Here is a 26342-nt window from a genome sequence, read left to right on the forward strand (position 1 = left end):
AGCTGGAAATGGAGAACATTGATTAAAATCCTGCAATGGGAGATTGGAATTGTTCTAGTTATTAAGGTGTGGACATGATCTCTTGATTTCTCCATGCAACCACTTAGATAATACATTTCCCTATCATCATATTTCCTTGTTAGAATATATCGGATCAAATCTAGACAGATCTGACGGTTGGATTGTTAGGGTGTAGATTTGGCAGCTTAGCAATTAGTTTTTGGTTACGTATTTCGAATTTCAAATCTCAATTGTTTTAGGTTTTTTTTGAGTTAGGTAAGCTAGGATCAAACCTCCGACCTCCAGGTTTAAGACTAATGAGCTAGTTTTAGATAGTTATGCACTATTTCATATCTTCCATGTTAGCCTCCTGTAAAAGCCTCAATAAATATTGTGAAACAACCAATGATTCTAAAGGCTTAAGCTGTTAGAGTTGATGTTATTTAATCATTTACACTTCAACAAAAATAATGCACCCAATATTTCATTGGGTTCTCTTCATAATTTTCATACAATTCTGAACTTTTACAGTCCCACATCTTGATTCATTGGTGATTGGGCAAGTTCTGCTTTTTTTTTATTTTAGTTCGGATTTTCATTGGCTTCTTGAATAAATTATGGCTGTTCCAAAAAAAAAACAAAAACAAAAAGAAAAAGTGGTGATCGATTGCTTTGTATATGGTGAGAGAGGAGTTTATTGATGTTTCTGTTAGGAAATAATCCTAACGGTGGATGTGGCTTTTGCAAGATCGACGGTCAAGATCATTTGGTTAGTTAATTACTTTTGTGAAAAGTCATTAATGAAAAGACTTTATGTGAAAAGATATAAACATAAAGAGACGTTTGGGGAGAGGGATCGGCGCGATGAGGAGTCGCATCTCTTCCCACAAACGCTTATAAAAAGTACTCTTGGGTCCTATTTGCACACAACGAATTTGTTTCCAAACTTTGAGAATCCACGCTTGAAGAGAAAGGAAACCGATCCCCATCAGCGACTATTGTGTAGCAAAGAGAAACCTTAAGAGAAAGAAAAATAAGATTCATAGCTTCTGGTATGTCTTTTTCTCATTTCAATTTATTCCATATTGTTACATGTGATTTTCTCAATGTTGAATCGCTAAGATCCGTTGCCGGTGTTCATATTGTATCGAACACTTACATGTGGTATCAGAGCCACGGTTCCGGCGAGAAAATGGCGAGAAAATCGCATTAAAAGTAATTGAAATAGGGTTTGTGAAAACTTGTATTTTGAGTGCCGCCATTAATTTTGGAGTCGGATCGATGATTAAATGGCACTAAAACGTTGCTTGTGTTCCCATGAATCCAACGCAACAAACGGTTCGTCGATCCGATGTCTGGATTGTGTTTGGCGGCGATTTAAAGATGAAAATTTTAACTTTTGGGGAAGTTTTGGACCTTGCCGGAAAACAGTGTGCCGCCGGCGACCGGCTTGTCCGACCGGAGATTTTCTGGCGTGGTTGCGAAGTTCGTCGAGAGACGAGTCCAACGGCTTATTGTGAGCCTCAATCGGACTTCAAACGAAGTCGCAATAATAAATCGAACTGTGAGTGTTTTTTCGGATTTTGCTGGAATTTTCACTATTTTAATGAAGAAGACGATGAATAGTGTCGGGCTTGGCGGGCCGAACCGGGCCGCGCGGGCCCATCAAGGATCCGCGACGGGCTTTTCAATTAAAAAGGGCCCAGTAGACCCTCTAAGCCCACCAGACCGCATGGCCCAACCTGACCTGAACCGGCCCATAGGCCTAAACGGCCCAAATCTGTGTTTGACTCGGTTTGGCCAATTTTTGTGAGATTTTTGGCCAGGTTATAGTGGTTCTGGAGGTTTTGCACCAATTTGAATCCATTTTTTGGGTCAGTTTTGGCATCTGGCATCTGTATCATATAGGTATAGTGTAAATTCAAAAACTTTTGATTTTTCAACTTGGTTTTTGAGTCAAATATTTTAGGGTTTTAGCCCAAGTAAAACTGGTTCCGAACGTTTTGCAACCCTTTGAAACCATTTTTAGTGGTGATCGATTGCTTCGTATATGGTGAGAGAGGAGTTTATTGATGTTTCATGCTGGCTGTGATGGCTGATGTCCGGTGCTTTATTACATGGACCATGGCTTTCAACATGGAAAGGAATTACCTCTAGCGTTCATGTTCATAGTCAATTTCAACATTACAATACTGATACACTCTTATTCGATGACTCAACTATTCTCTTGCTTAGTTTCTAGACATTTTACATGCCTACGTAGGACTCAAATTTTACATCACGGACGACTATTGGACTTCTAACAAAATGCTCTCCATCGGTCCAAGTTAAGCTTCCAAATGAGTAATCTCCTTGCACATTTCGTGTAGAAGAGAATGTCATTCTGAATTGTATCTTTGTGATGGAGGAATTGAAGGATAGGATCTCTGGTTTGACTGCCACCTTAATGCCATGTGGAGACTGTACCAAAGCTTTATAGACAGAATTGATCGGACCCACATTTGTTACAGTTCTCAAGATTGCCATGGTCTTCTTAACGTTTGGGATTGAGATGGATGGCAGGTTCAGATTCAGTATGGAATGTCTATTTTTTTAGGAGGAGGTTGCCTCCTTCGTAATATTGCTAATGGCTGAGTTGGTGGAGCCCATGGAGCAGAGGAACTGAACATAGTCCCCCGTCCTCATATCATAAATAAGCCCTGGATTTGTTGCTTTGTTGGGATTGATAAGACCTCCGCCTATGTCAAAAGGGTCTGCTGGCTTGTGATTACCTCCCTCTACAACTATCATCTCTCCATCCGTGCCGGTTTGGGAGGCTGCAGAAGTTTTGAATAAAAAGGTATTTATTCCAAAATGAAAGAAGCTTGGAATTGGAAAAGTAATCCATGGGAATGAGACACACCAGTGGTCACAATTGCCGATATTATTGCTGCAGGAGTCCAATCTTTGTGCAAGGATTTGTTAAGGGCAGCTATTCCGGCCACATGTGGACAAGCCATTGAGGTTCCTGTATCGAATGAAAACCCATCCCAGTCCTCTGTACCGCTACGTGGTGGATATGCAGCCAAGATGCTAACACCAAGTGCAGCTATATCAGGCTGCAAAGATTGAAAACCGGTCATATATATTAGGTGATCATGAAATATTGAGGTACTAAATGAACGAAAAATTTACAAACTATGGGGGGGAATAACATTCCTCTATTGGTAGTATTTGATAATGTTGAAAATAATGTTAAGCTGTATCTCTCATTTCAAAAAGGAAAAAAGAAAATAAATAAATGCTAAGCTGTATTTCTCATGTATGGTTTATGTTTTCAAAATGCAAAATCAAATCTCATGAGTTGGTATGTTACAAATACTGTCAGAATCATTTTTTTCCCTAAATGATTCTCCAGTGAAGCCAATATTGTCAAACTCATTTATTTTCCAAATGATTCTCCAGTGTTGCCCATTTACACCTATTAATCTACCACTTTAGCTGTAATTCCCGTTTGTTGAGATCTCTTCAAATTTATCATGTAGCACTTTATAACTGAGCCATCTATTTAAGTTGTCAATGGGAGCAAGAATAATGTATAAATTGTTATTAAACAGAAGTGATTTAAGTTTTGGAACCTCTTAAATTGAAGTAACAATTGATCCTTTATTACAATAAATCACCAAATAATCTGTTGAACTTGCATAGGTGTTGAAACAATCCTTTTGGCGTTCTTTTCTCCTTAATTTCAATAAGCATTTTGGAGTCCAATGGGATTTCGAACAGAGAAAAGGAAAATGGGATACACTTGGAGGTGGACCATACCTTCAACACTGCAGGAGATATGGAACTTGGCCCTCTGGATGAGAAATATGCTACTCTTGGGGAGGTCAATTTCCCGATAACAGTCTTGGGATGGCCCAACTTCACGATTGGAGACCTTCACGGAGAATGAATCTGATTACTTACTATTTTGTTCAATATAGAATCTCTCATATCATTTCAAGATATGCTTACCTTGTCCTAAGGATGTAGGACACTATCTCTGTCCCAACTTCATAATTTACCATAATACATGGAATAATTTCACATGAAGTGAGCAGGTTATTTGTTGGCTGTGCATAAATGAGGCCAATACCTCCCGCTGCAAACACGGATGCAGCTGCAGTGGTAAGATGCTGATTATCAGCTACTGAAAAACAGAGGACAACCTTTCCTTTTGCTGATGTAGCATTGAGACTTCCAAGCTTACATCCCTTGCTGCAAAACGTAGAGCGTCATTAAAACAGAAGAGTTGTAGAACTATTGAATTGGAAAGGTAGGTTGGAGAAAGTAAAAAAACTGATCACCTTCCATCATCTGCAAAAGTTTCTTCTATTTCTGCAGCGATTTGTTCTGAGTATACAAGTCCATTGAACCCATTGTTCGTTTTAGTGTCCATGGATTGACCCTGCAACCCACATTGCCAAGAGTAAAAACATGGTTAGTATTGTATACTTTTCGTTCCAGAGAAGCAAATGACATGTAATCTTTACTTTTGGAGCAATATAGAACGGTAATGTATGAGTGTTCTACGCATTACCAAGAGAGTGCGATTGTTTCCAAGTGTAATGGCTGTTGGGTAGGCCCTGTCGATGGTAGTGGCTGCAACATTTAAGATCCATGGGGCTGTATTACCAACCCTCTGAGAGGCAGGACCTTCATTCCCAGCTGCACAAACAACCATGATCCCTTTTGCTACTGCACGAAAGGAACCGATTGAAATTCCATTATGCTCTACGTAAGGAAAGAGAGGAACTGCGCCTCCAAGTGACCCCGATATGACATCTACTCCATTATGTATGGCTTCATCAAATGCTTTAAGAATATCCGCATCGCTGCATCTCCCACCGGCCCAACAAACCTTGTAAATTGCTAAATGGGCATGCGGTGCACCACCTCTAGCGACCCCTCTAGCTAACCCTCTATAACTCGCATTCTTCACGAGAGAGCCAGCAGCTGTGGAAGCTGTGTGAGTTCCATGCCCGTTACCATCTCGCGGGGATAAGAAATCATCAGTAATGTCTTTTATTCTTCCACTTTCGTCCATTACCCCTTCTAAGAACCACCGTGCACCAATCAGTTTCCTATTACAGTTGGTGGAATTGAAGAGCTGTCCATGCTGGCAAATCCCTTTCCAGTGAGATGGGATCGGACCCATGTCTTTATCGCTAAAACTTTCCAACTCAGGCCAGACACCTGCACATTTTGGAAGCAATTTACAGAAAGGTTCCAATGAATATAAACTTGCAACTGATTTTTTATATGATACCTGTATCTATAACACCAATAATGATTCCTTCACCCATTTTACTGTCTGATAAAAGTTGAGATTGAGAATGGAGCCCAAGAAAATCCCAGCTCCGAGTTGTTTGGAGTTTGTGAATGCTATTTGGTATCACCCGGAGAACACCAGGGTGCTCTGTATTATCTTTGGCATAAGCATCCGATAAAAATAAAAACCATGGTAAGCTTATGGTTGCATAGAGCTACACTTGGTCGAACTTACCTGCCGCAATTTCTGCTTGAGACTGTGTTAGTCTAGCTGCAAACCCAGAGAAGCCATGTTTGTAGCTATACACTATCGAACCTTGGGCGGCTTCTTTGCTGCAATTTGTTGAAGTATAAATGATTAAATAAAACCATCTCTAACAACTTAAACTTTTAGAGTAATTAATTGTTTCACATGGTATTAGAGCTAATGCCTCACATGCACGTCCTGGGTTCAAAACCCAACAACTCAACTCAACTAAGCCTTTGTCCCAAACTAGTTGGGGTCGGCTAATGAATCCTTTAGAAAATTTTCATGAAGAAGGTGAAAGAAACTACCCGGCTTACATTGACTAAGTCTAATCCTGACACTAGTTTGGTTTGTCCACATGGATCATTTTCTTCCATTCTCTCCTATCCAAGGTCATGTTCTCTATTATGTTCTAGCCATCAAGTCTTTCTTCACTGTTTCTACCCAAGTTGTTTTCGGCCTGCCCCTACCTCTTTTTACTCCATCAACTTGGCACGAGTCACTTCTTCCCCCTGAAGCATCCAAAGGCCTACGTTGGATACGACAAAACCATCTTCAGCAGGGCTCTCTCATCTTCTCCAGATTTGGTGCCACCCCCATCTTTTTACCGATGTCTTCATTTTTATTTCTATCTAACCTTGTGTGGCTGCACATCCATCTAAGCATTCACATCTTCGCTATACTCACCTCATGCACATGCTGCTTCTTGGTGGCCCAACATTCTGAGCCGTACAACATGGCAGGCGTCACAGCTATCTTATAAAACTTTACCTTCAACTTGGTAGGTATTTTACAGTCGCAGAGAACTCCCGAAGCCAGGAATTTGCTGTAGAGGGGGCAAATGATGGTGGTTTTATAACAATTACTAAATTAATATAAAGTAAAAAAATATCAAAAGTTGACATAAATTTCAAATCAAAGTGCTTTTAATTTATAAAAAAAATCAAAAGTTGACATAAATTTTAAATCAAATTGCTTTTAATTTAAAAAAAAATTCATTCACATTTGTTTCTCGACCTCAGTTAGTGATGAAAACACTCATCTTTCTCTTGTTTTTTTGTGTATTGTAATAATCAACTGGGGCTTCTATGTTATGACATTTTTTATAAAAAATAAAAATAAAATTGGAATATGGAAATAGGATTCATGGATAGAACAAGGGGAGATTTTATACGGCGTTTGAGGTTTAAGTCCTGTCTTTTTCAAAAAGTACAGTGGGCCCCCTTCATAAGATGATTCAATCTATTTATTTGTTGGATTTGGCCACAATGTAAATAAGTTGTACCCTGTAAATTATCTCCATAGGATGATCCTAACCTCAGATTTATAAATTTTAAATAATGTGCAGTCCCTCTACAAATCAGAGGGTTAGGGTCATCCTATGGAGATGATTTACAAGTACAATTTATTGAGGTTGTGGCCCAACAAATGAACGGTTTGGATCATCCTATGAAGTGGGCCCAACTTACTTTTTGAAAAAATAGTGGACTTTACTCCCTCCCACACACCATAAAAAATGGATATTGTTATACACTTATTTTTCTCCCTTTAAATATTTTTCTACCCTTCCTTCCTACTCCAAATGTACCTTGGTTTTGGACCCTAGATGCCTAGACATATTAGGTGTTGAAATTTAGAATGAACGGTAGAGATGAAGATCTTAAATGCTTTAAAAATGCCACAAAAATAGCTGTTTTTGGAAACAAGGTGAAATGCCTTAAATACCTGATAAAGATGGACATACTTTCGCTTAGGAGAGATATCTTAGGAGAGATAAACTTGAAAGGAAATCATTTCCAAAACAGAATTTCGTTTGGATATTAAAGATGGACATACTTTTCCGCAAAATCCTAGGGAGGGCGGGCAAGATTTCATTTGGAAATTAAAGAGAGGCGGACATTTCGGCAAAATCCAAGGGGGCAGGCAATATTTTGGAAATTATAGTGGCAAAACTTTTTGGCAAAAATCTAGTGGGGGCAACTGCCCCCCCCCCCCCCTCGCCCCCCTTGGCTCCGTCTCTGCCCGAAGCATGCTTCCACTTCAACCAACCTGCTCTTATTTTGTGGCTAACATCCTCTTCAATCTCTCATTCCAACGGTTTTAGACTGAGTAGGACTAAGACATAGTATATGGAGTGCAACTTTAGTAATGTAAGGAGATGGGGCGAAGATGTAGTAAGTATGACTGAGGCCACTTTAGAAGATCGATTTCTTCTATTCAAGTTTTCCAAAGCCGAAGACTGCATTCGGGTCCTTGAAACCAGCTACCATACCTTTGGAGGAAGACCACTAATCCTCCAAAGATGGTCCCCTGAAGTCTCTCTAGAGAAAAAGAAACTCTCTGAAATTCCGGTATGGATTCGTCTTCCGGGACTTCATTTGAAATTTTGGACTCACCACATTCTAAGTAGGATTGCTAGTGTTATTGGAAATCCCCTCTATATGGACTCTCATACAGATGAGTCAAGCAGGCTAAATTATGCTAGATTGTGCATCCAAATTAAGGCTGGTCAATCCCTCCCTGACTGTATCAAACTTAGAACTACCTCTGGAGTTATAGTGCAGCAAATCCTTTATGATTGGAAACCAGAGGCCTGCTGTAAATGCCAAGATTTCAGTCACAAATCTAGTGAATGCAGTTCTCACTCTGGACAACAAGCTCCTCTTTCAAAGCAGGTATGGAGGCCAAAAAATCCCCTTGGTTCTGACACTTCAAAATTGCCCGGAATCCCATTGAGGGGCATGCTGCCTCGAATCACAATGTGGTAAAACCCCTAATGGTATCTGAAGTCCCTCGAGCGCGAAGTCCTTCTATTAGCAATAAGTTTTCAGCCCTATCCGAACCTCTTTTGGATAGAATCAGTGATGGCAACAGCTCCAAGGTTTCCCAAGGATGCACTATGGTTTCGGATCAGGGCATAGCAAATCATATGGCAACCTTGGATAATTCAAATGGGAACGAAATCTGGCAAAAAGTCCAACGAAAAAAGGGAAAGTCATCGGCCTTCCTCCTCCGCCCGGCCTCCGGATGCATTTTACCCTCTGTCTCCAATTCTCCTCTTAGGATTGGATAAGGATGGTCTTCTGTGGGTAGAAATTTGTTGCGCGCCTTCTTGAGTTATTTCGTCATTTTGTAGGCTCTTAGCCCCTCTATGTTTATTTTGTTACTGGTCCATTGGCCCTTTTGCTTTCTGTTCGGTTCCCCCTTTCGGTTGTGTTAGGGGTTGTTTTTTTTTTCTCATTGTTGTATCCTTTTTCTTATTAATATATCTAGTCGGGGTCTGCCTAACCCCAGCTTACCCATCAAAAAAAAAAAAAAAAGTATGACTGGGGCCGCACGTAAGGGGGAGTATCAAACTATACATGGTTAAATCAAAACAACTTTAACAGCTTAAGCTTTTAGAGTAATTGGTTGTTTCACACAATTATCAATCTAAAGTCGCTCAGCTGTTATTATAATGTGGTGAGCCATTCTCCACTGTAATCTTTTATATTAAGAGGATAGTGACTTCTACTCTATACCTTCCAAGTAAGGATGCTAGCATCTCATGATGAGAATTTTCGATAACCGTAGCATCCTCATGCTGCTTCTCTCCCATGTATACAATGTACACCTGAATCAGATAAACGTTGAGTAAATTAATGACATAGAAACGATCCAAACTAAAAGCAAAGTGGTAAGACACTCACATTGTTTACTGCCCTGACAAATGCAACAGAGATTTGAAACTGAAGATGGACGGAAAAGATTAAAAAGACCGCAAGTAACCGAGTCGAGGGAGCCTCTCTCCGACCACATAAATGTGCAGCCATTGTCATCAGTGTTTTGGGTTTTGGAGATTTCTACCATTGTTGAAATGGTTACCGGCCATTTATAGAATCAGGGCAGATGTTGCTTCACTATGGAAAACTATCGCCACTTTTGACACAGCCACAAAAAAATAAAACGTCAAAAAGTTGCCCCAGGTGGTGGGGGATATTCATCTCTCAACTTTCACGTGAAAAAATGTCCATCTCGTTATGGAATGATATCACCCATGACCTCATTATGTCACCACGCACATAACCACATAAAAATCTATATGTTCTTTCACCTCATTTCCACCGTTTCTCCATTTCATTAAACAGATATCACTTAGGTGTTATGAACCCAAATTAATTGATCTTCTCAGAGGGAAGATCAGCCTCTCCACCTGCTTCGAGAGAAGGTTCAGTCCTCCTTTGTGCTCAGAAATACAATTTCCATTTTGAAAAAGACTAGTTGCATGTTATGTATAGAAAACCCACTTGACCACTTCACCAAAAGCTCCAACTCAAGCCAATCTATAACCCTAATCCTTATCTCTAAGACTTCTACACATACCAAACAACTATAAAGCAAATCCTACAAGGGATTTTATCCGTCAGAGGGGGGAAATATCATTCCCCTTTCAGAAAAGTTTTCCTCTTCCTGAAATTTCCTACAAGGCCTAAGTGGTAAGTTAGTAGGTCGTCACACCATTAAAATTACTTTAAATGAACACCAGCAATCGTGCCTCCTCAGTGCATTGACTTAACTGATCTCCACTCGGCCTGTTCTGACAAAAATGTCCATCTCGTCATGGAAATGATATCACCCATGACCTCATTATGTCATCACACACATAACCACATAAAAATCTATATGTTCTTTCGCCTCATTTCCACCGTTTCTCCATTTCATTAAACAGATATCACTTAGGTGTTATGAACCCAAATTGGTTCCTAACATGATTGATCTTCTCAGAGGGAAGATCAGCCTCTCCACCCGCTTCGAGAGAAGGATCAGTCCTCCTTTGTGCTCAGAAATACAATTTCTATTTTGAAAAAGACTAGTTGCATGTTATGTATAGAAAACCCACTTGACCACTTCACCAAAAGCTCCAACCCAAGCCAATCTATAACCCTAATCCTTATCTCTAAGACTCCTACACATACCAAACAACTATAAAGCAAATCCTACAAATTCCTAATATCTAAACTAATTTATTCCACCCTAAGTGGGACCCATCTAGGCACGTAACATCAAGAGAATCATAGATCAATGCAAGCCAAAGCAAATTCTAAGGTGGCAGCATTAAGATTTTTTTAATATTAATTCGGTGGGTCATAGTTCTTTAGGATTTATTATATCCCAACTAGAGAAGTGTGAAATGAAGAGAGGACTCTAGGGCTGCAAATGAGCCGAGATGAGCCGAGCTTTGGGGTGTTCGGGCTTGGCTCATTTGGTTTTTATGAAGGCTCGTGTTCAGCTCGGCTCGTTTAGTTTTTGAAAAAGCTCGGCTTGGCTCGTGAAATATCCGAGAAAGCTCGGCTCGGCTCGTCTCAAGAATGTTAAAAACATACAATTGTGAGATTTGAACCCAAGACCCTTCAAATTCAACGCCTTAACCACTTGGCCAAACTTTCATTTGTGATAAACAACCCACATTCTTTTATTTTATATATAAAAAACAAACATAATCCAAGCTTTGAAGCTAGGCTCGGCTCGGCTCGTTTATGAACCGAGCCTAAGAAGCTCGCGAGCTTTTCCGAGCCGAACTATACAAAGCTCAAGTTCGGCTCGTTTATTTGGCGAGCCTAATTTCTGGGCTCGGGTTCGGCTCGTTTAGTAAACAAACAAGCCCGAGCCGAGCTTTTAACGAGCTGAATCCAAATATGTTCGCGAGCCGGCTCGGTTCATTTGCAGCCCTAGAGAGGAGTACCATCATTGAAAGCAGGGGGTGTAAATGTTAGTTACTATCAGCATTGCATCCAATCAAATCACAGAAAAAGATCCTTGCATTTATTTATCTGTCTCATTGATTTCCTCAAAAATGTTGTTTGCAAAGAAATTTCAAGCATTGTTTGTAAAATTCACATCGCTGAAGGCTGTTGCATGTGAGAGCAGCCACACGGGCCCACTTTTCTTTTTCAACAGATTTTGTTTTCATTCATGAGGTGGCTGCTCTCACATGCAACAGGCCATCTGCAAAATGGCTTCAGCGATGGATAGGGAATTGCTAGCGTCCATCGCACAAGGCATTTCGCGGATGGCCTGTTGCATGTGAGAGCAGCCACCTCATGAATGAAGACAAAACCTGCTGAAAAGTGTAGCAGGTTTTGTGGTCATTAATTATGAATTGATTGTATGCTTTTATGTTTACTTCAGTTCTTTATTTCCCCTTGAAACAATGGATATTAAATTAAGAGCCCGCAATATCTATGGGGCCAGCTCCGAAGCTCCAAATCATACTACTGGCTGGATTTGATTTCCGGAATTAGGAGCCAATTCCAAAACTTATTAGTGGGTGGATTAGATTTCAAATCTTAGAATTGCTCTTTTTTAAGAAAAATGGATTTTCATTTCTTTTATTTGGGAATGCGTCTCTCTAGAGGGCCTTCCCTTTGAAATCCTCTTCATCTCTCAAAAACTTGTTTCTGTCATGTTATTTTCCTATTATTCTCATACACACAATATCTACCTGTTTTTGGTTTATTTTTTTTCTTAGGCACTACCCTCATTTTTAACTCCATCTAGCTGATATTTCCGCTCCCCTTTTAGACCAATCCACTTCAAGTTACTTTTTCACCCTAGCAAATGACAAGAACACCCTTGTAGCATGTTCTATTATCTTCACATGCCAAATTTGCCCTTGATTGCTTTAAGCAGATGGTCAACGTCATAAGCCACAAAAACACATTGATGCCAAATTTGCCCCTGTTATCTTAACAATGACTGCTTCAACCCGTTTTTGGTGGGGTATCCTACTAGAAAATCTAGAAGAGATCGTTATTTCTTTTAGTACTTGCCAAATATATTTTCATGCATCAACAAAAATAATATGTTTATTTATTTCCAGTAAAAGACAAAAAAGCAGATGAAATTGTTGGTTGGTTGGTTGTTGGTGGGGTATCATTATTTCATGCATCAAAAGGGTAAATAGGAAAGTTTTGTGCAAAAGTAAACAAAATTCTTGTACAACCAGTGTTAGCAGCCACAGATTTTCATACATCAACGGAAAGTACACGCATGTATAAAAATCAACAAGCAGCTTAATCTCACTCAATAGTCATGTCTTTGTATGCTAAAGTTCATAAGAGAGCCACCTATTTTCACTCGCTGTTTGGGCCAATCCTAAAACATTTGTCTTCATTTCATTTTCATACATGATATTTATAAGCAAGAGAAGAATGAAATCTAAAACCTAAAACTGAAATGTACAACTTATTTACGAAAATCAAAACTCCAACCGATTATATATAGCAACTCAAATTGGACCCTTTTTCCGAAGATATTATGAGGAAAGTTATCATTTTAAAACATGAAATATGAAAAGCCCTAAACCCTTAAACTGAAAAATGTACAGCTTATTTACGAAAAAAAAAACTAGGGTGTACGAGTACAAAAAAAGTGAAGACAAATTACCATTGAAATTGACATATGAAGGAATAGATGGTTGATAGAGTTCTGCAATTTGTTCTAAGCTATTAGTGCTAACGAGCTCGATGATCTCAGTGAGCTCCGAAATTCCTTCCGTTGAAAAACGTTGCTCCATTTTTGTTAGACCAAATTAGAAAATCAAAAGGACGAACATGGCGAGATAGAGAGGGCGAAGGACGCACATGGTAGTTTATGTGCTCTGCTCATGAAAGCCATGGCCCATCAAAATAAAATCACAACATATAATCATTCTCAGTATAAGTTATCTCTACAAGCTTTCATGGTCAGAAACACACATATAAATAAATATTAAAAAGAAATACATATAAATAAACACACATCGAGAAGGAGAAAAAATGATGAAGAGACGGATTAAAGAAATCAGTGTAACAAAAACAGGAATTTTCATGGAAAAAGAGTAATCAGTTTTAGACGAATACCATTTTTGCTGCAACTCCTCAGTCCCCAAAACAATGAAATTAGGGTTTTTGCCAAAGCAATGCTTTTATACCTGAGATTTTACATGATACGCACTGCCCTCAATACTTATTTGGATAATCTAAGCCGTTCATTTGTTGATCCCACCGTTGATAGTCCATACCGGAAAACCTTCTCGATAGGATGATCCTAACCGTTCGATACGCGCTGCCCTCGATACGTTTTTGTGGCTTATGACGTTGGCCATTGCTCGAAGCAATCAGGGGCAAATTTGGCATGTGAAGATAACAGAACATGCCATAAGGGTGTTCTTGTCATTTGCTAGGGTGAAAAAGTAACTTGGAGTGGATTGGTCTAAAATGGGAGCGGAAATATCAACTCCCTTTTTTTAACGAATGCATTCTTTCTTTCTTTCTTTTTTAAATAGTTTTAACACATCATCTTTGTATAGAAGCAATTATATTCAGATTATTTCTCAAATAAATTAGACTTATGACTAGTGGATTTGATAAGATATCTTATCAAAAGAAATTTATTAGTTTTTTTGTGGAGTCTAATTAATGAGAACCATGGATATGAAATTTTCGTAGCTCAAGGTTAGATGATAATTTTTTATTCATGCCTAATGACCCTGTAATATTGTGTGGCGGAATAGACTATTCTAGTAATCTTATGTAAAAAGGAGCTCACTTATTAATTCCCTACACTTTGGATGTTAATTAAATTGTGTTGACATGATGGAAATTAATTTAATTTTAGAAGTCTTGCATGAATAATTTTTTAATAAAAAAGGATTTGTATGAAATAGGATTATTAGTAAGCTAAAACTATAGAGTTGTAGTTGGAACCTAAAATTAAAATCAGAGAACTAATTCTATTGGATCCCACACCCATTAGGTCTCTACCAATACTAAGAACTATATTTATAGGGAACAAATTTTCAAGGGGTATCATCTTGAAAATTCGTGAAGCTCACACTTGAAAAAATGAAGAGACACTTGGAGGTGTGTATCTAGAAGGCATTGCAATTGAACTGCCCAAGTAAGGTAAATTCATAATCCATTTTTTTTAATGGTATAAAAATTTTATTAAGAGGAAACAGTTTCGCTTGAGCGCATATAAGCCTATATGCGCTCGAGTGCAGGAAATATGGTGGGCCCATATTTTTGGACTGATCCTAAGCATTCATTTGAAAGGCCCCATCATGTATGGGGTGTGTACCAAAAATCAGCTCCATTGGATCAACCTAGCCCTTCAATTTGTGGGGTGAAAAAACGGGCAGATTTGTGGACAAACAATATATGTCCATTTTCTCATCCACAAATGGACACCCTAAGATGATCCAATGGAGCTGAGTTTTGGTAAACACCCCATCCATGATGGGACCTTGCAAATGAATGCTTATGTGGGCCCATAGATACATTTCGGGAGCCTATTATAGGATCCGAAATTGTTACCGATCAAATCGAGACAACTAACAAAAGCTCATGGGACAATCCTAAATCCGATTTTATTTTATTATTTTATGAAAATACCCTCTAACTTTTTATAACTTGAAGTGTTATTTCAGGAGTATTTTAGTAAAAATAAGCCAAATGTTTTTTTTTTTGAACGATTCCTGCTTTTAATACGTTTTTTTTATCTCTCTCAAATTTGGAGTCACTCTCTTCATTTCCTTCTCTAATGTTGCAGGTCACCCTTGCACTCGCCTATCTGAGAATTTTAATTATGTAAAATCTAAGTAGTAGCTACTAGGGCACTCTGATAGACGGTCCAATTTGAAATGGGTCATGACCGAGACACGGGAAGTAGGATCTGAAAAACACTCCGAAGCGATCCAACTGAGAGATTTCAATGGATGGTGACTAAGACATAGGTGGATCCGTTGACACTCCTAGATATTATCATAAACTGAAGGAGCTGCTACGTAAAAAAAAATGAATACGGTTCGAGTTATGTGTGTACAATTAGTGCTTTTCCTTTCCAAACTTTGCTAACAAGTCCTTGCAATCCAAAGAAGGGCTTAGGTGGCCAAGCAACGCTCTTTGGACTGGATACTGAGTATTAACAGTTAGCAAAAATTCGTTTTTTTTCAAAAAAAAAAAAAAAAAAACATTCTGTAGGCAAAGCTTTCCCGTTTTGTTACTGTGTGAAAGTTCCACATAACAAATATTCTTTGCTTGTTAATGCGTGAATGTTCCGCATAACAAAGCTTCCATGTGGTTAGCGTGTGAAGGTTCCACCCAACCAAATCTCCCGTTAGTGCGCGAAGGTCCCGCCTAACTAAAAATTCTATTTTCAAGGCGTGAAGGTTCCGCCTGATTATCCCAACCTCATTTTCAATGCGTGTGGGTTCTGCCTGATTGTTCAAAGTCCAAATTGCCATTCAATAAAAAATCCAATCCCTTTTGTATCTTTTCATTTGAAATTTTGGGCCGATCAAAATGTGTTGTCTCTTCAGCTTTGGCATTCATGCGACAAGCACCCTCTGCCAAAGAGGGGCATCTGTAGACACCCCATTTTGACCGGACCATTTTCCCCAAAATCGAATAAATTCTCGAAATCGAATAAAATCCCAATCCTGAAGTTGAGTCGAGATCCCGGAACCGAATCTCAAAATTTTTGAAAAAATCAAACCCGAAAACCCTAAAAATGCCCATTTCCATATATTTTGGAAATCGTTTGAAAGCCTGGGTGATCTCTGAACCCCATTGGCATCCTCCGTTCAATTGCCCTGATCCTCTATCTCATTTTTGCAAAAATTTTGAAAGAGTTACAAAATACCCGTGAGTTTTGGGTTTTAACGTTCTCCCATTTGTGCCACTAAGCTCCAAATAGCATTTTCGCTAGCCCATCTTGTTTCTCGTCTCGGTGTTCAAAAAATTCGTCATTGGTCATCACCGTTCCCAAGGTGCCCTGTAAGAGGATATCATGAAGAAAAGACAAGTCGAGTTTGTGCAAAAATCAAAATATGGTTCTGTCAATATCATTTCCCCCCTTTAAGCGTAGAAAGTACGCTAAAAAAAGGGGGGGTTGTCCATTGAAGAAAGAGAGGGCATTCTCTTTATAAAAAAGGGGTGGGATAGCCGAGCATGGGTGCCCATTAAAGCAAATAAAAAAGGGGGTAATGGGGATGTTGATAATAGTGTAAAATCCTCCTCTAAGGAGGGCATTTTTGGAAGCTTGCATTTTTTTCTCTACAAGCCACAAACATAGGCCATTAGATTAAAGAGATGAGGTGTAGGGCTTGGATCAGCTAGGCACTCTAGGTTTTAGGGTTTCTAGGATAGAATTAGGGCAAGAGGGATAAGGAATCAAGGGTGGGGATGATCCAATTCATCAAAAAGGGGAATGGATGGCTGAGATTAGAAGAGGGTTTCAACCCTAGCTATAAAAAAAATGAGTCTCGTGGGTAAAAAGGGGAGCCCCATTTTCTAAGAGGAGAACAACAGCAGAGGAGGAGATTTTTCTAAAAAAAGAGGAGAGAAGCAGAGGAGGGAGAAAGGCCAAACAAACTCCACCACCACCATCAACCACCACCCTCCACCAAACCCTTTTCCCTCAGCCACCGCACTCCAACCTCCTTCTCCATCCATTCCACGGCCATCAATTACCTCCACCATACCCCTCTCCGACCCAGACCCATCTCCGGCCATTTCGCCGGAGTTCCGACCCTACCTCCACCATCTTCCCCATTCCACCGACACCACCAAAGAGAAAAAAACAACAACAGAGGAGCTACAGAGAGGGAGGAGCAGAGAGAGGGAAGAAGGATCTTCATCTTGCTGCCACCTCCATCTACGCCGTCAACCACCATCTTCTCCACCCTCCTCTACACCACCACCCTCAGCCACCTCCATTTCTGCAACCATCACTCTCAAACCCATTTCATTTTTATTTATTTTTTTAAATCTTTGAAAACCCACGACCTTCTCCGACCACTACCTCCACTAGCCGCCACCCTCTCCTCAAACCACCGGCCACCCAACCCTTCCACCACCAAACCCTCTTACCTCAGCCACCGTACTCCAAACCTGGCACCACCACCTCCACCATCCTCCACCTCCATCTCCACCCCAACACCACCCTTCGAAAACCCTCCTCCATCTCCACCTTCACCTTCCTCAACCCCCAAAACCGAAACCCCTTTTTTCTGTACCTCCAAAAACCGAAACCCACATCTACCTTCCCCGTTCCGCCATCTCTGTAGATCCGAAACCCACACCCCCCATACCCGATCACCACCACCATCAACGATCGTCTCCGACCACCATCCTCCACCACCTCCATTAATTCCGGCACCATCCCTCTGCAACCCACCCTCATTTCCACCTCTATCTCCACCATTAACGTCCAATACCCTCTCTGCAAGCCCTCTTTTAAAAATCAAATCAAGAAAATCTATAGACCCTGTTTCTTTCTCTTTCTCTATTAAAGCCCATCCCATTCCGTCATCTCTGCTCCCCCCTCTCGTTGGATCCCAAAACTTGTTTTTGAGATAAGCAGGGAAGCCTCCCTCATTTTGTTGAAGAATATCAACAGAGAGAGAGAGAGAGGTGGGAGATCGGCATATAACATTTGTCATCTCCGAAAACAAAGAGCGGGTTCGGTTTCGGAGCACGGCAAGCATCTAAATCCAAAGTCAGAGTCTATTTTGTCCTAAATTTCAGGTAATTCCATTTTCTTAATTTCTTGTTTCATATATAGAGTGTGCCTGTTATACTTGTTTGATTTCTGAGGCTATTCTTTCCAGCATATCGATTTTTATTCATGGACTCTGCTTCAATTTCCATTCAGTTTCTCATGCTAATCCTCTTGGGTTGCTCAATGTTCCACTCTTCTCTGGATTTCTTGGGATTTCTCGTTTGTTTTTGCTGAATTTTTTTAAGAGAAGCGTATATGTGAGCTACTCCTAAATCTATGGGCCTTGTTAGGAAAGGGATATGGATATGGGCATATTTTTTATTCGATAATTGCTTTGAGCTGGAGCTACTCTTATTTTGTCTCTTTCAAATTAGATCAAATTAGATCAATCGGGTACAAAGAACTGAAATTATGCTCAGGTGACTAAGTGCAAAATAAGAAGTGAAATAATTTTCATCGTAATGGTAATGTGGTTCTCCTTGGAACTCCATCATTTAACATTGTTAGTTGTGTTTATTGCCTGCAACTTGTTGATTCTGTCAATTGTCTTCCTTTGGATCATGTGGGAAGTTGGGATAGCTTTGGAACTATGAATATCCAACTCTCTATGTCCACACCACTAGATGCTAGCAGTGCCATTGATCCTATCTGTGCTTCTCATTGCTTTGACGATTTCGGGATCCCCATCGATCTTGGGAACACTCGTCGGGTTTAGGCGACGACGGACGGCAACCTCCTGAGCCAAAACCCCATTTCAATCAAAAGGGATAAAAACTCATAAAAATCAAATAACAAAAATCCAAGAAAATAAAAAAAAACTCTCAAAGCGTATTTCGAAAAGCTGTTTCGAACTACGTTGGCTTGATCCCTTTCCACAGGGTACGTAGGCAGCTTGGGACCGTCATCCCAAGTTCAGTCAAACTTTTCAATAAAATCATTTAACCCTTCAAAAAAAATATCTTTCAAGCTTTCTCAAAAATACAAAAACCAAAATGGGCAAGGATGGTAATTGCCAGGTCACTCGGAGCCTTCCTTTCATTTCATTTCCGATTTTGATCGTGGTTTTCCGGTTTTATCGGTTTTCCGACGTTTTATCGGGTTTTGGGACGAGCGACGATGTAGCGTGGCCCCTTCACAGGGATTGTCCTCGCTGAGCCCAACGATAGGCTATGACGATCGTGAGACTTATCCGATCTTTAGCGGATCAGGATCGCTGAGCTTGATTCATTAGAATTGCTCCCTGAGCCTATCGTACGCTCCCTTTTCTTCTCCCTGGCATTCTCGGTCCTCATGTACCGTTGATTTTCCGATTCATTTCTTTCCCTGTATCTTTTAGCTCATTGTGTGTTTATCTTTGACTTCTTATGTGCTACTGTTAGCTTATTTACTTTCCTAGCATGAGATTGATTATTATTTCCTTAGCATTATCTCTTACATAGGCTCGCATGCTAGTGTGTTTATTCTATTGCTTTGGTAGTTCACTGCTGTGCTTATCTGTCCTCTTACCTGCTTAGTTGTAGCACTTATTCATCTTATCTTGATTATCTGCTTAGTTGTAGCTGTGCGTGCGGATGTTACTGCTTTCCTAGATGTGATGGATTAGGATTAGATGCGGTGAGTTAGGATTTTGATGTTTATTTTCTTTTGCCCATCCCCGGGTCATGCATGCTTAGATAGACGTTTTCTCGGGGATACTCGTTCCCATTTCACATGATTTTAGCCCAAAACTCTTCAAAATTAATTAAAAATGGCATAAGAGACCAGGTGCTTGCACTTGGGCGAATTGGGGACGCTTAACACCTTCCCCATTCGTCACCAGGCACGGACTTGTGTATCTCTGGTTATCCGTTGTAACAGAGTATTTCATGGGATCCAGGGCCTACTTCCTTGGATGGCGACTCTTCTTTGTTATAGGTACATCTCGGTTCCGAGCTAGTCCTTGAATCGAGAGGTATCTCATTTATATCGCCACCCATGCTGTGAGTGGCACCATTTCGAGAGTTCTTTGGTAGAGCTCTCCTTCACATTGTGGAGATCTTAGTGGATCGGCGCGGGATCTCGTGTCCCTCGCCCACCGTCCTCGGGATCGGGGTCCACAGGCTGGCGACTCTGCTAGGGAGTTCTTGGAACATTGCCCAACTCTGTAAAAATGCCATTTTTACTAATTTTGAAGAAATTTGTATTAAAATCGTTTTAAATGAGAACCTTTTCCGTTAGAATCCAGGGGCACCAAGTAGGTGCGTAAATAAAACGAGGGATTCACACACTCCACAACATGCATTATCATATTCTTTATTTCTTTCATTATTTTTTATTGTTGGCTCCATGGGATAGATACAGTACATGCCGGATGGTAAGTCATTACCTGGATGGGATTATTGTATCTATTACCAAGCTATGCGTCGGTGCTGCAGCCGTAAACACTAGGCGTACTTGTGTTTACAGCAGCCGATGAGCAATGAAGCATACTATGTATAACATTGGGCGTACTTTTATTATACATATTTAAGTATGGTTCATACGCATAGTACCCGATAGATTGAGTCCGGAGCCCTACTTTGTTTTATATATTATGTATATACATACTGACTTAGTGAAATCCAACTAGGAAGTGCACGTGTTTATATATATATATATATATTGCATTCATATGGGGAAGAACATGTGTTGCCTACACATGTGGAGCCTAGAGTTAGGAGCCTTGACCTATTTATAGACTAGGGTAGTTCACCTCGTGTGGCTACAAATGCGGTCCTAGTACACTCATCAGTCTGTCGTGAGTCAAGACTTCCTTGACTCTGCTAGATTAGACTAGGGTTGGTGCCCCTGGTTAGGATGTATATATATGTATATATATTTATTACTAGATTAGGGCCTGCTTCTTAGTTAGGTTTTCCTCCTTAATCTTACTATTTTTTCCCCATCTATCCGTCTTTTGGATCATGATCAGATCATTGGTTTCACATCATTATCTTTATAGCCATGATCTATCTTCCCTAAGCTTGATCCTTTGATCGATTTCGATCAGATCGCTCTGCATGCCAATTATGAGTCTACTTTGCCATTATCACTAATAGAGTGTGTTCTTGCTGAGAGCCATGTTTCATCTTGACCTTGTCGGCGTATTCTTTATGCTTGGTTGCCGAGACCCTCCTTGTACAGTCGTTATGCTGCCGGATTTTCTCCAAAAAACCTTAAGCGTAACCATTATCCTTTAGGGTTATTGATAAACCATGTGCTTACCGTACCATATCTCCTTGTACAGCTGTTATGCTGCCGGATTTTCTCTAAATGTCCTGAATGTGGTCATCATCTTTTTAGGCTGGTAGCTAAACCATGTACTTACCTTACCACATCCCTTTGCACAGTCGTTATGCTGCCGGATTTTACCCAGAATATATTGAGCGTGACCGTTATCCTTTAGGATTATTGATGAATCGTGAGCTTACCTTACCATGATCCTTCTATGGGCCGTCATGCTGCCAGATTTTTTTTTAAACCTTCTGAGTATGGCTTTATGCTTTACTGTTAGTGATAAACCATGAGTTTACCATGCCATGATCCTTTTGTAAGGCCGTTATGCTGTCGGATTTTTATCTGAAACACCCTAAGTGTGATGGTTATCCGTTTAGGTTTGATGGGCCGTCATGACCCTTCTTACAATTGTTGTACGGCTGGTTCTTACCTAGAGGAGAGATGTGTTTGTATTATCCCTCGTTTCAATTTGTGCATAACATTCTTTCTGATTCTTAATTTAAATTAGTGTTCTTACTTCCATTTCAGGAGTCTGAGTTAAGCAATAGCCATTGCTTCGAAAAAAGTTACCATTTCACAGCCTACTTGGTCCCGACAATCTTCTACGTCGAGACTAAGTCGTAGATCTTCTTCACCTATCTCACCAGCTTTATTTCCACTTGTCTCCCCTCGTCTTAACCAAATGGCCGAGTCAAACGAGATGTTAGCTGAAATGAGGGACATGATGAGGAACCTTACAAGAGAGGTATCTACCCTCAAGGAAGAGGTTACTCAGTTGAAAAGTGAGAGGACCGCTACCTCGAAACAACCTGTCGTCCAGAATCCTCCCAATGTGATTCCAGGCCTTGTTCAGTCTGTCATCTCTCCTGAAAATGATTTCTATGACGAGCAGTATGTAGAGGAGAACTGTCTCCCGCAATCAGTCAAGCCAGGCAAAGAGAAGGAATTAGTTGATAGAGTTGAAAAGTTGACTCAGCAAGTTGAAAGCATGCAAGTTAAGGGCCCAAAGAAGATAAATATGTCTGACTTTTCCCTTTTCCCTGGTGTCACTCTTCTTCCAAAATTCAGAATGCTAGATTTTGATAAATATGATGGGACGGGGTGCCCGTGGAGTCATCTGAGGTCGTTCATTTCAAATCTAAAAGGGTATGGGCTGTCTCCAGAGCAGATCGCTAAGGTATTTCCGATGTCTCTGACAGGAGTAGCTAAGAAGTGGTTCCTTCATCTGAAACCCGAAGAGCTTGGAACTTTAGACGAAATTGCTAACAAGTTTGTTGAGCAATTTTCGATGGAAGAAGGAATTGAAGTTACGAAGAGGGATCTGAAAGCGATCAAGCAAGGACCTCAGGAAACGTTTACCTCTTTTGTAAGAAGATGGAGGAGAAAAGCGGCCCAGATGACTAACCGCCCTTCTGAAGAAGATCAGATCAAAATTGTGATGAAGAATTTGTCTCCGCAGTACTACCACTTCATGGCGACGCAATATTATTCTGATTTCAATCACTTGATCAAAATAGGAACCATAACTGAAGATGCGTTGCTGAAGGGTTCTCTGGCGAAGTCATCTTTTGATCCGAGGAATGGAAAGAAGCCAATGGTAGTTTCAAAGCCTGAAGTTAGCAATGTGGTTGATGCACGCCCTATGAGAAGAGTTGTAGCAGAAACAGAGCAGCCAATGAGGAAAGCGCCAAGGCATTTTGATCCGCTACCTTACCCTTTATCTGTCGCTCTCAAGAAGTTACTAAGAGACAAAAAGATCACTCTCTTAGAACCGAGACTTCCCCCACCTATTCTCCCCAGATATTGGCGTGAAGATCAGCATTGTGCATATCATCAAGGAACATGGCACCTAACAGATAACTGTATGGCCTTGAGGCATAAAATTCAGGATATGATAGAAGTGAAAAAAAATTGCTGTATTTATGCCAAATACTACCCGGAATCCATTACCAGCTCACGCTGCGCGCCCTCCACCTACAGTTGGGGCGGTTTTTGCTGAAGAGCCTATTCTTGACCCTGCTTCCTTGATTTGTGCTATCGCTTTCGATTCACTGACTGTCCTGGCATTTGGCGAGGAAGTTGAAGAAGTAGAAGAAGAGAAACCTTATGTGCTGGGCGGAGATGAAAATGACTATGCCGAGTCTTCTGGTGGTCCCTATATTCTTCAATGTGATGGAGAGGAAGTCCCAAATGTCGCTCTGTATGTTCTAAGCTTTGATGATGATGACTTTGATTTCTTGAACGATCAATGTGACGAAGTCCGCGATGTTACTCAAGGTGGGCGAATTTTCAAACCCGCCGAGTTAAGAGCTGAGAACCCAGCTGAAGTTGTAAGAGCCGCAGAAGCGCAGAAGCAGAGCAAGCTGAGTTGCGAAGAAGAGGATGAAAATCTTTTACGCCAACTCAAAAAGACCCATGCTAATATTTCAATTTGGGGTTTGCTTATGGCTTCCCCAAAGCACCGTCAAGTTGTTCTAAGAGAGTTGAATGCTGCACAGGTCTCTGTAGATATCACATCTGATGAGCTCGTTGGTTTGGTAGCGATGGCTAAGGTGTCCAAGACTCTTTCTTTCACTGATGAAGATCTGACATCTGAGGGTCACAATCATGCGGGTCCACTGAAAATCACTGTTATCTGTAATGAGAAGAAGGTTCCAGATGTATTAGTTGACAATGGGTCCGCGCTGAACATATGTCCGTTAGCCACTGCTACTGTCCTGGGATTTGGGCCGAGTGACTTCATCCCTTCTGAACAAGGAATTTTGGCGTATGACGGTACCAGACGCGATGTTATTGGAACACTAGCAACCGAAATTCTGATAGGAGGAGAAATTTTTGAAGTAGAGTTCCAAGTGCTCGATATCAAAGCGTCTTTCCTTCTCTTGCTTGGCCGACCCTGGCTCCATAAGGTTGGAGTTATCCCTTCCTCACTGCACCAGAAACTGAAGTTCATCAGAAACAACAGGGTGATAACAGTCAAGGGTGATCCTGATTTAGAGGTAGGCCAAATTTCGCAGGAGGGTACCTCAGAAAAGAAAGGTGATGTTAGTCTGACCGGGTTCTCTGTAGAAGTCACGGCCATATAATTTGAAAAAGCAAAGAATGAAGAGATTTTGTTCCTCACCAGCACTAATCCCCAGGTTGTAAAGATGATGCGTAGACAAGGGTACCTTCCCGGTGCAGGTCTGGGTCGCAATCATCAGGGGATAGTCGAATGGCCTGTAATGAGAAAGAATGAAGGGTTGTTCGGACTCGGATATGAACCTTCTCGTGATGAGATTAGAGAAATGAGGAATTACATGCGGAAATGGTCCGAGCTCCGACGCCAGGGTCTAGAGCTGCCGATGAAACCGTTTAGTCTGATCAGAAATGGTAAGTACTGCAGAGAGGGAGATGACTTTGCATTCTGTGGGTTCGCAGAGCCGTGGGTTGATGAGTTAACAGGGCAAGAGCTGCCAGGGTTTGAGATATTTTTCGATATGGAGCTGCCAGATGAGTACCCGAGTTTGCAGATTCATGAGATCGAACCAGAGGTTGATTGGGCTGATATCCTTGAGCCGTGTCTTCTAAATTCCCTGTTCCAGGTTGAGTTACCAATTGTAGCCATGATCGGAGGAGATGCACTGATCCTTGATCCTGAAAGCCTTATCACCCCAGCCGAGGGACCTCTCACGAACTGGAGTTCCCAGGTCATACCCCAAGTCGTCATCCAGTACAGTCCTGTTTCTATCAAAGAGTCCGTTGTCTCTAGCTATATGTCCATTTCCAAGTCAAAAATAGAGTTTGCTATATCTGATGTTTCTTTTGATGCAGGTACAGTTGTGATCGAGCCGGTTGATGAGGAGTTTCCTGATGCCGTTGTTCAGTCCGATGCAGAGTCCGTTGCATCTTCCGTTGAGTCTACTGAGTCTGTCGAGTCTGTTCATACGATAGTCCAGTCTGATGAGTCTGTAAAGATCTTTAAAGATTTCAATACTGAGCCCATTGAAGGCGCGTCAACAGATGTAACTTCGATTTCTTTGAATGAAATAAAAGACTCTTTTTATTCGCCTGTCTCTACTTCAATTTCTGCTTCTTTATCTGATCAAATTGATAATAATAATTATCAATACTCCCCCTCTAATGAGGATGCCGACGAAACTCCCCCTGAAATCAAACACATGATTAGGCAGGAGGAGCAGCGTCGAGCAAAACCATTCGAAGAGGAAATCGAGACCATCAATATTGGTGATGAAACCCTAATTCGGGAAATTCGAATTGGCAAAACATTAACTCCCGAAGAGCGTGTGGAATTAATTGCCCTATTAAAGGAATTCAAAGAAGTTTTCGCTTGGTCCTATGATGACATGCCGGGATTAAGTGAAGACATTGTTCAACATAGACTTCCCCTAATCCCGGGTGCCAGGCCGAAAAAGCAAAAACTTCGAAAAATGAAACCAGAATGGGACTTGCTAGTCAGAGATGAAGTGCAGAAACAATTGGATGTTGGCTTTATACAAGTTGTTGAATACCCTGAATGGCTAGCCAACATAGTACCGGTGCCCAAAAAGGACGGAAAAGTCAGAATGTGTGTGGATTTCAGAGATCTGAACAAAGCAAGTCCGAAAGATGATTTCCCTTTGCCACACATTGACATCTTGGTGGACAGCACAGCAGGCCATGCTCTCCTTTCATTTATGGATGGATTCTCGGGATACAACCAGATCAAGATGGCTCCTGAGGACATGATCAAGACGGCCTTCATCACTCAATGGGGGACATATTGTTACAGAGTTATGCCATTTGGACTCAAAAATGCTGGAGCAACATATCAGAGGGCTGCTACCACTTTACTGCATGACATGATACACAAAGAGGTCGAAGTATATGTTGATGACATGATCGTTAAAGCGAAGACCAGGGAAGAGCACGCAGGGGCATTGAGAAAGTTCTTCCAGCGAATTCAAAAGTTCAAGCTCCGTCTCAACCCGAATAAGTGTGTATTTGGGGTTACGTCAGGAAAACTGCTGGGATTCTTGGTCAGCCA

The 26342-nt window shown here is 40.8% G+C and overlaps 2 protein-coding genes across 2 annotated transcripts; one reads left to right on the top strand and one right to left on the bottom strand.

The window, feature by feature from the left end:
* Positions 1–2139: 2139 nt before the first annotated feature.
* LOC143888005 (subtilisin-like protease SBT3.9) lies at positions 2140–9857 on the bottom strand. The gene is made up of 10 exons (XM_077392276.1): positions 9229–9857; positions 9061–9152; positions 5528–5625; positions 5291–5440; positions 4562–5217; positions 4329–4429; positions 3997–4239; positions 3805–3919; positions 2903–3098; positions 2140–2816 (listed from the first exon to the last, which is right to left on the bottom strand). Exons 1-10 carry the CDS (start codon positions 9355–9357, stop codon positions 2593–2595), a joined length of 2004 nt encoding a protein of 667 aa, XP_077248391.1. The 5' UTR covers positions 9358–9857; the 3' UTR covers positions 2140–2592.
* A 12141-nt stretch (positions 9858–21998) lies between these two features.
* Positions 21999–24402, top strand: LOC143888760 (uncharacterized). Its single transcript, XM_077393172.1, has 2 exons — positions 21999–23178; positions 23270–24402. Exons 1-2 carry the CDS (start codon positions 21999–22001, stop codon positions 24400–24402), a joined length of 2313 nt encoding a protein of 770 aa, XP_077249287.1.
* The last annotated feature ends 1940 nt before the right edge of the window (positions 24403–26342 follow it).

This window comes from Tasmannia lanceolata, unplaced genomic scaffold, assembly GCF_043159265.1.
Source record: "Tasmannia lanceolata isolate RefF3 unplaced genomic scaffold, GAP_Taslan_0.1 ptg000012l, whole genome shotgun sequence".
NCBI lineage: Eukaryota > Viridiplantae > Streptophyta > Magnoliopsida > Canellales > Winteraceae > Tasmannia > Tasmannia lanceolata.

What these genes read in the sequence shown, in the direction of transcription:
- LOC143888005 (XM_077392276.1), bottom strand. Translation starts at nt 9,357, where the DNA reads ATGACAATGGCTGCACATTTATGTGGTCGGAGAGAGGCTCCCTCGACT. An exon ending in CTAGCATCCTTACTTGGAAG is followed by an intron (nt 5,626 to 9,060) that starts GTATAGAGTAGA and finishes AACAAATTGCAG; the next exon opens with CAAAGAAGCCGCCCAAGGTT. An exon ending in TCCTACATCCTTAGGACAAG is followed by an intron (nt 3,920 to 3,996) that starts GTAAGCATATCT and finishes TTCTCCGTGAAG; the next exon opens with GTCTCCAATCGTGAAGTTGG.
- LOC143888760 (XM_077393172.1), top strand. Translation starts at nt 21,999, where the DNA reads ATGGCCGAGTCAAACGAGATGTTAGCTGAAATGAGGGACATGATGAGG. An exon ending in ATGGCACCTAACAGATAACT is followed by an intron (nt 23,179 to 23,269) that starts GTATGGCCTTGA and finishes ATCCATTACCAG; the next exon opens with CTCACGCTGCGCGCCCTCCA.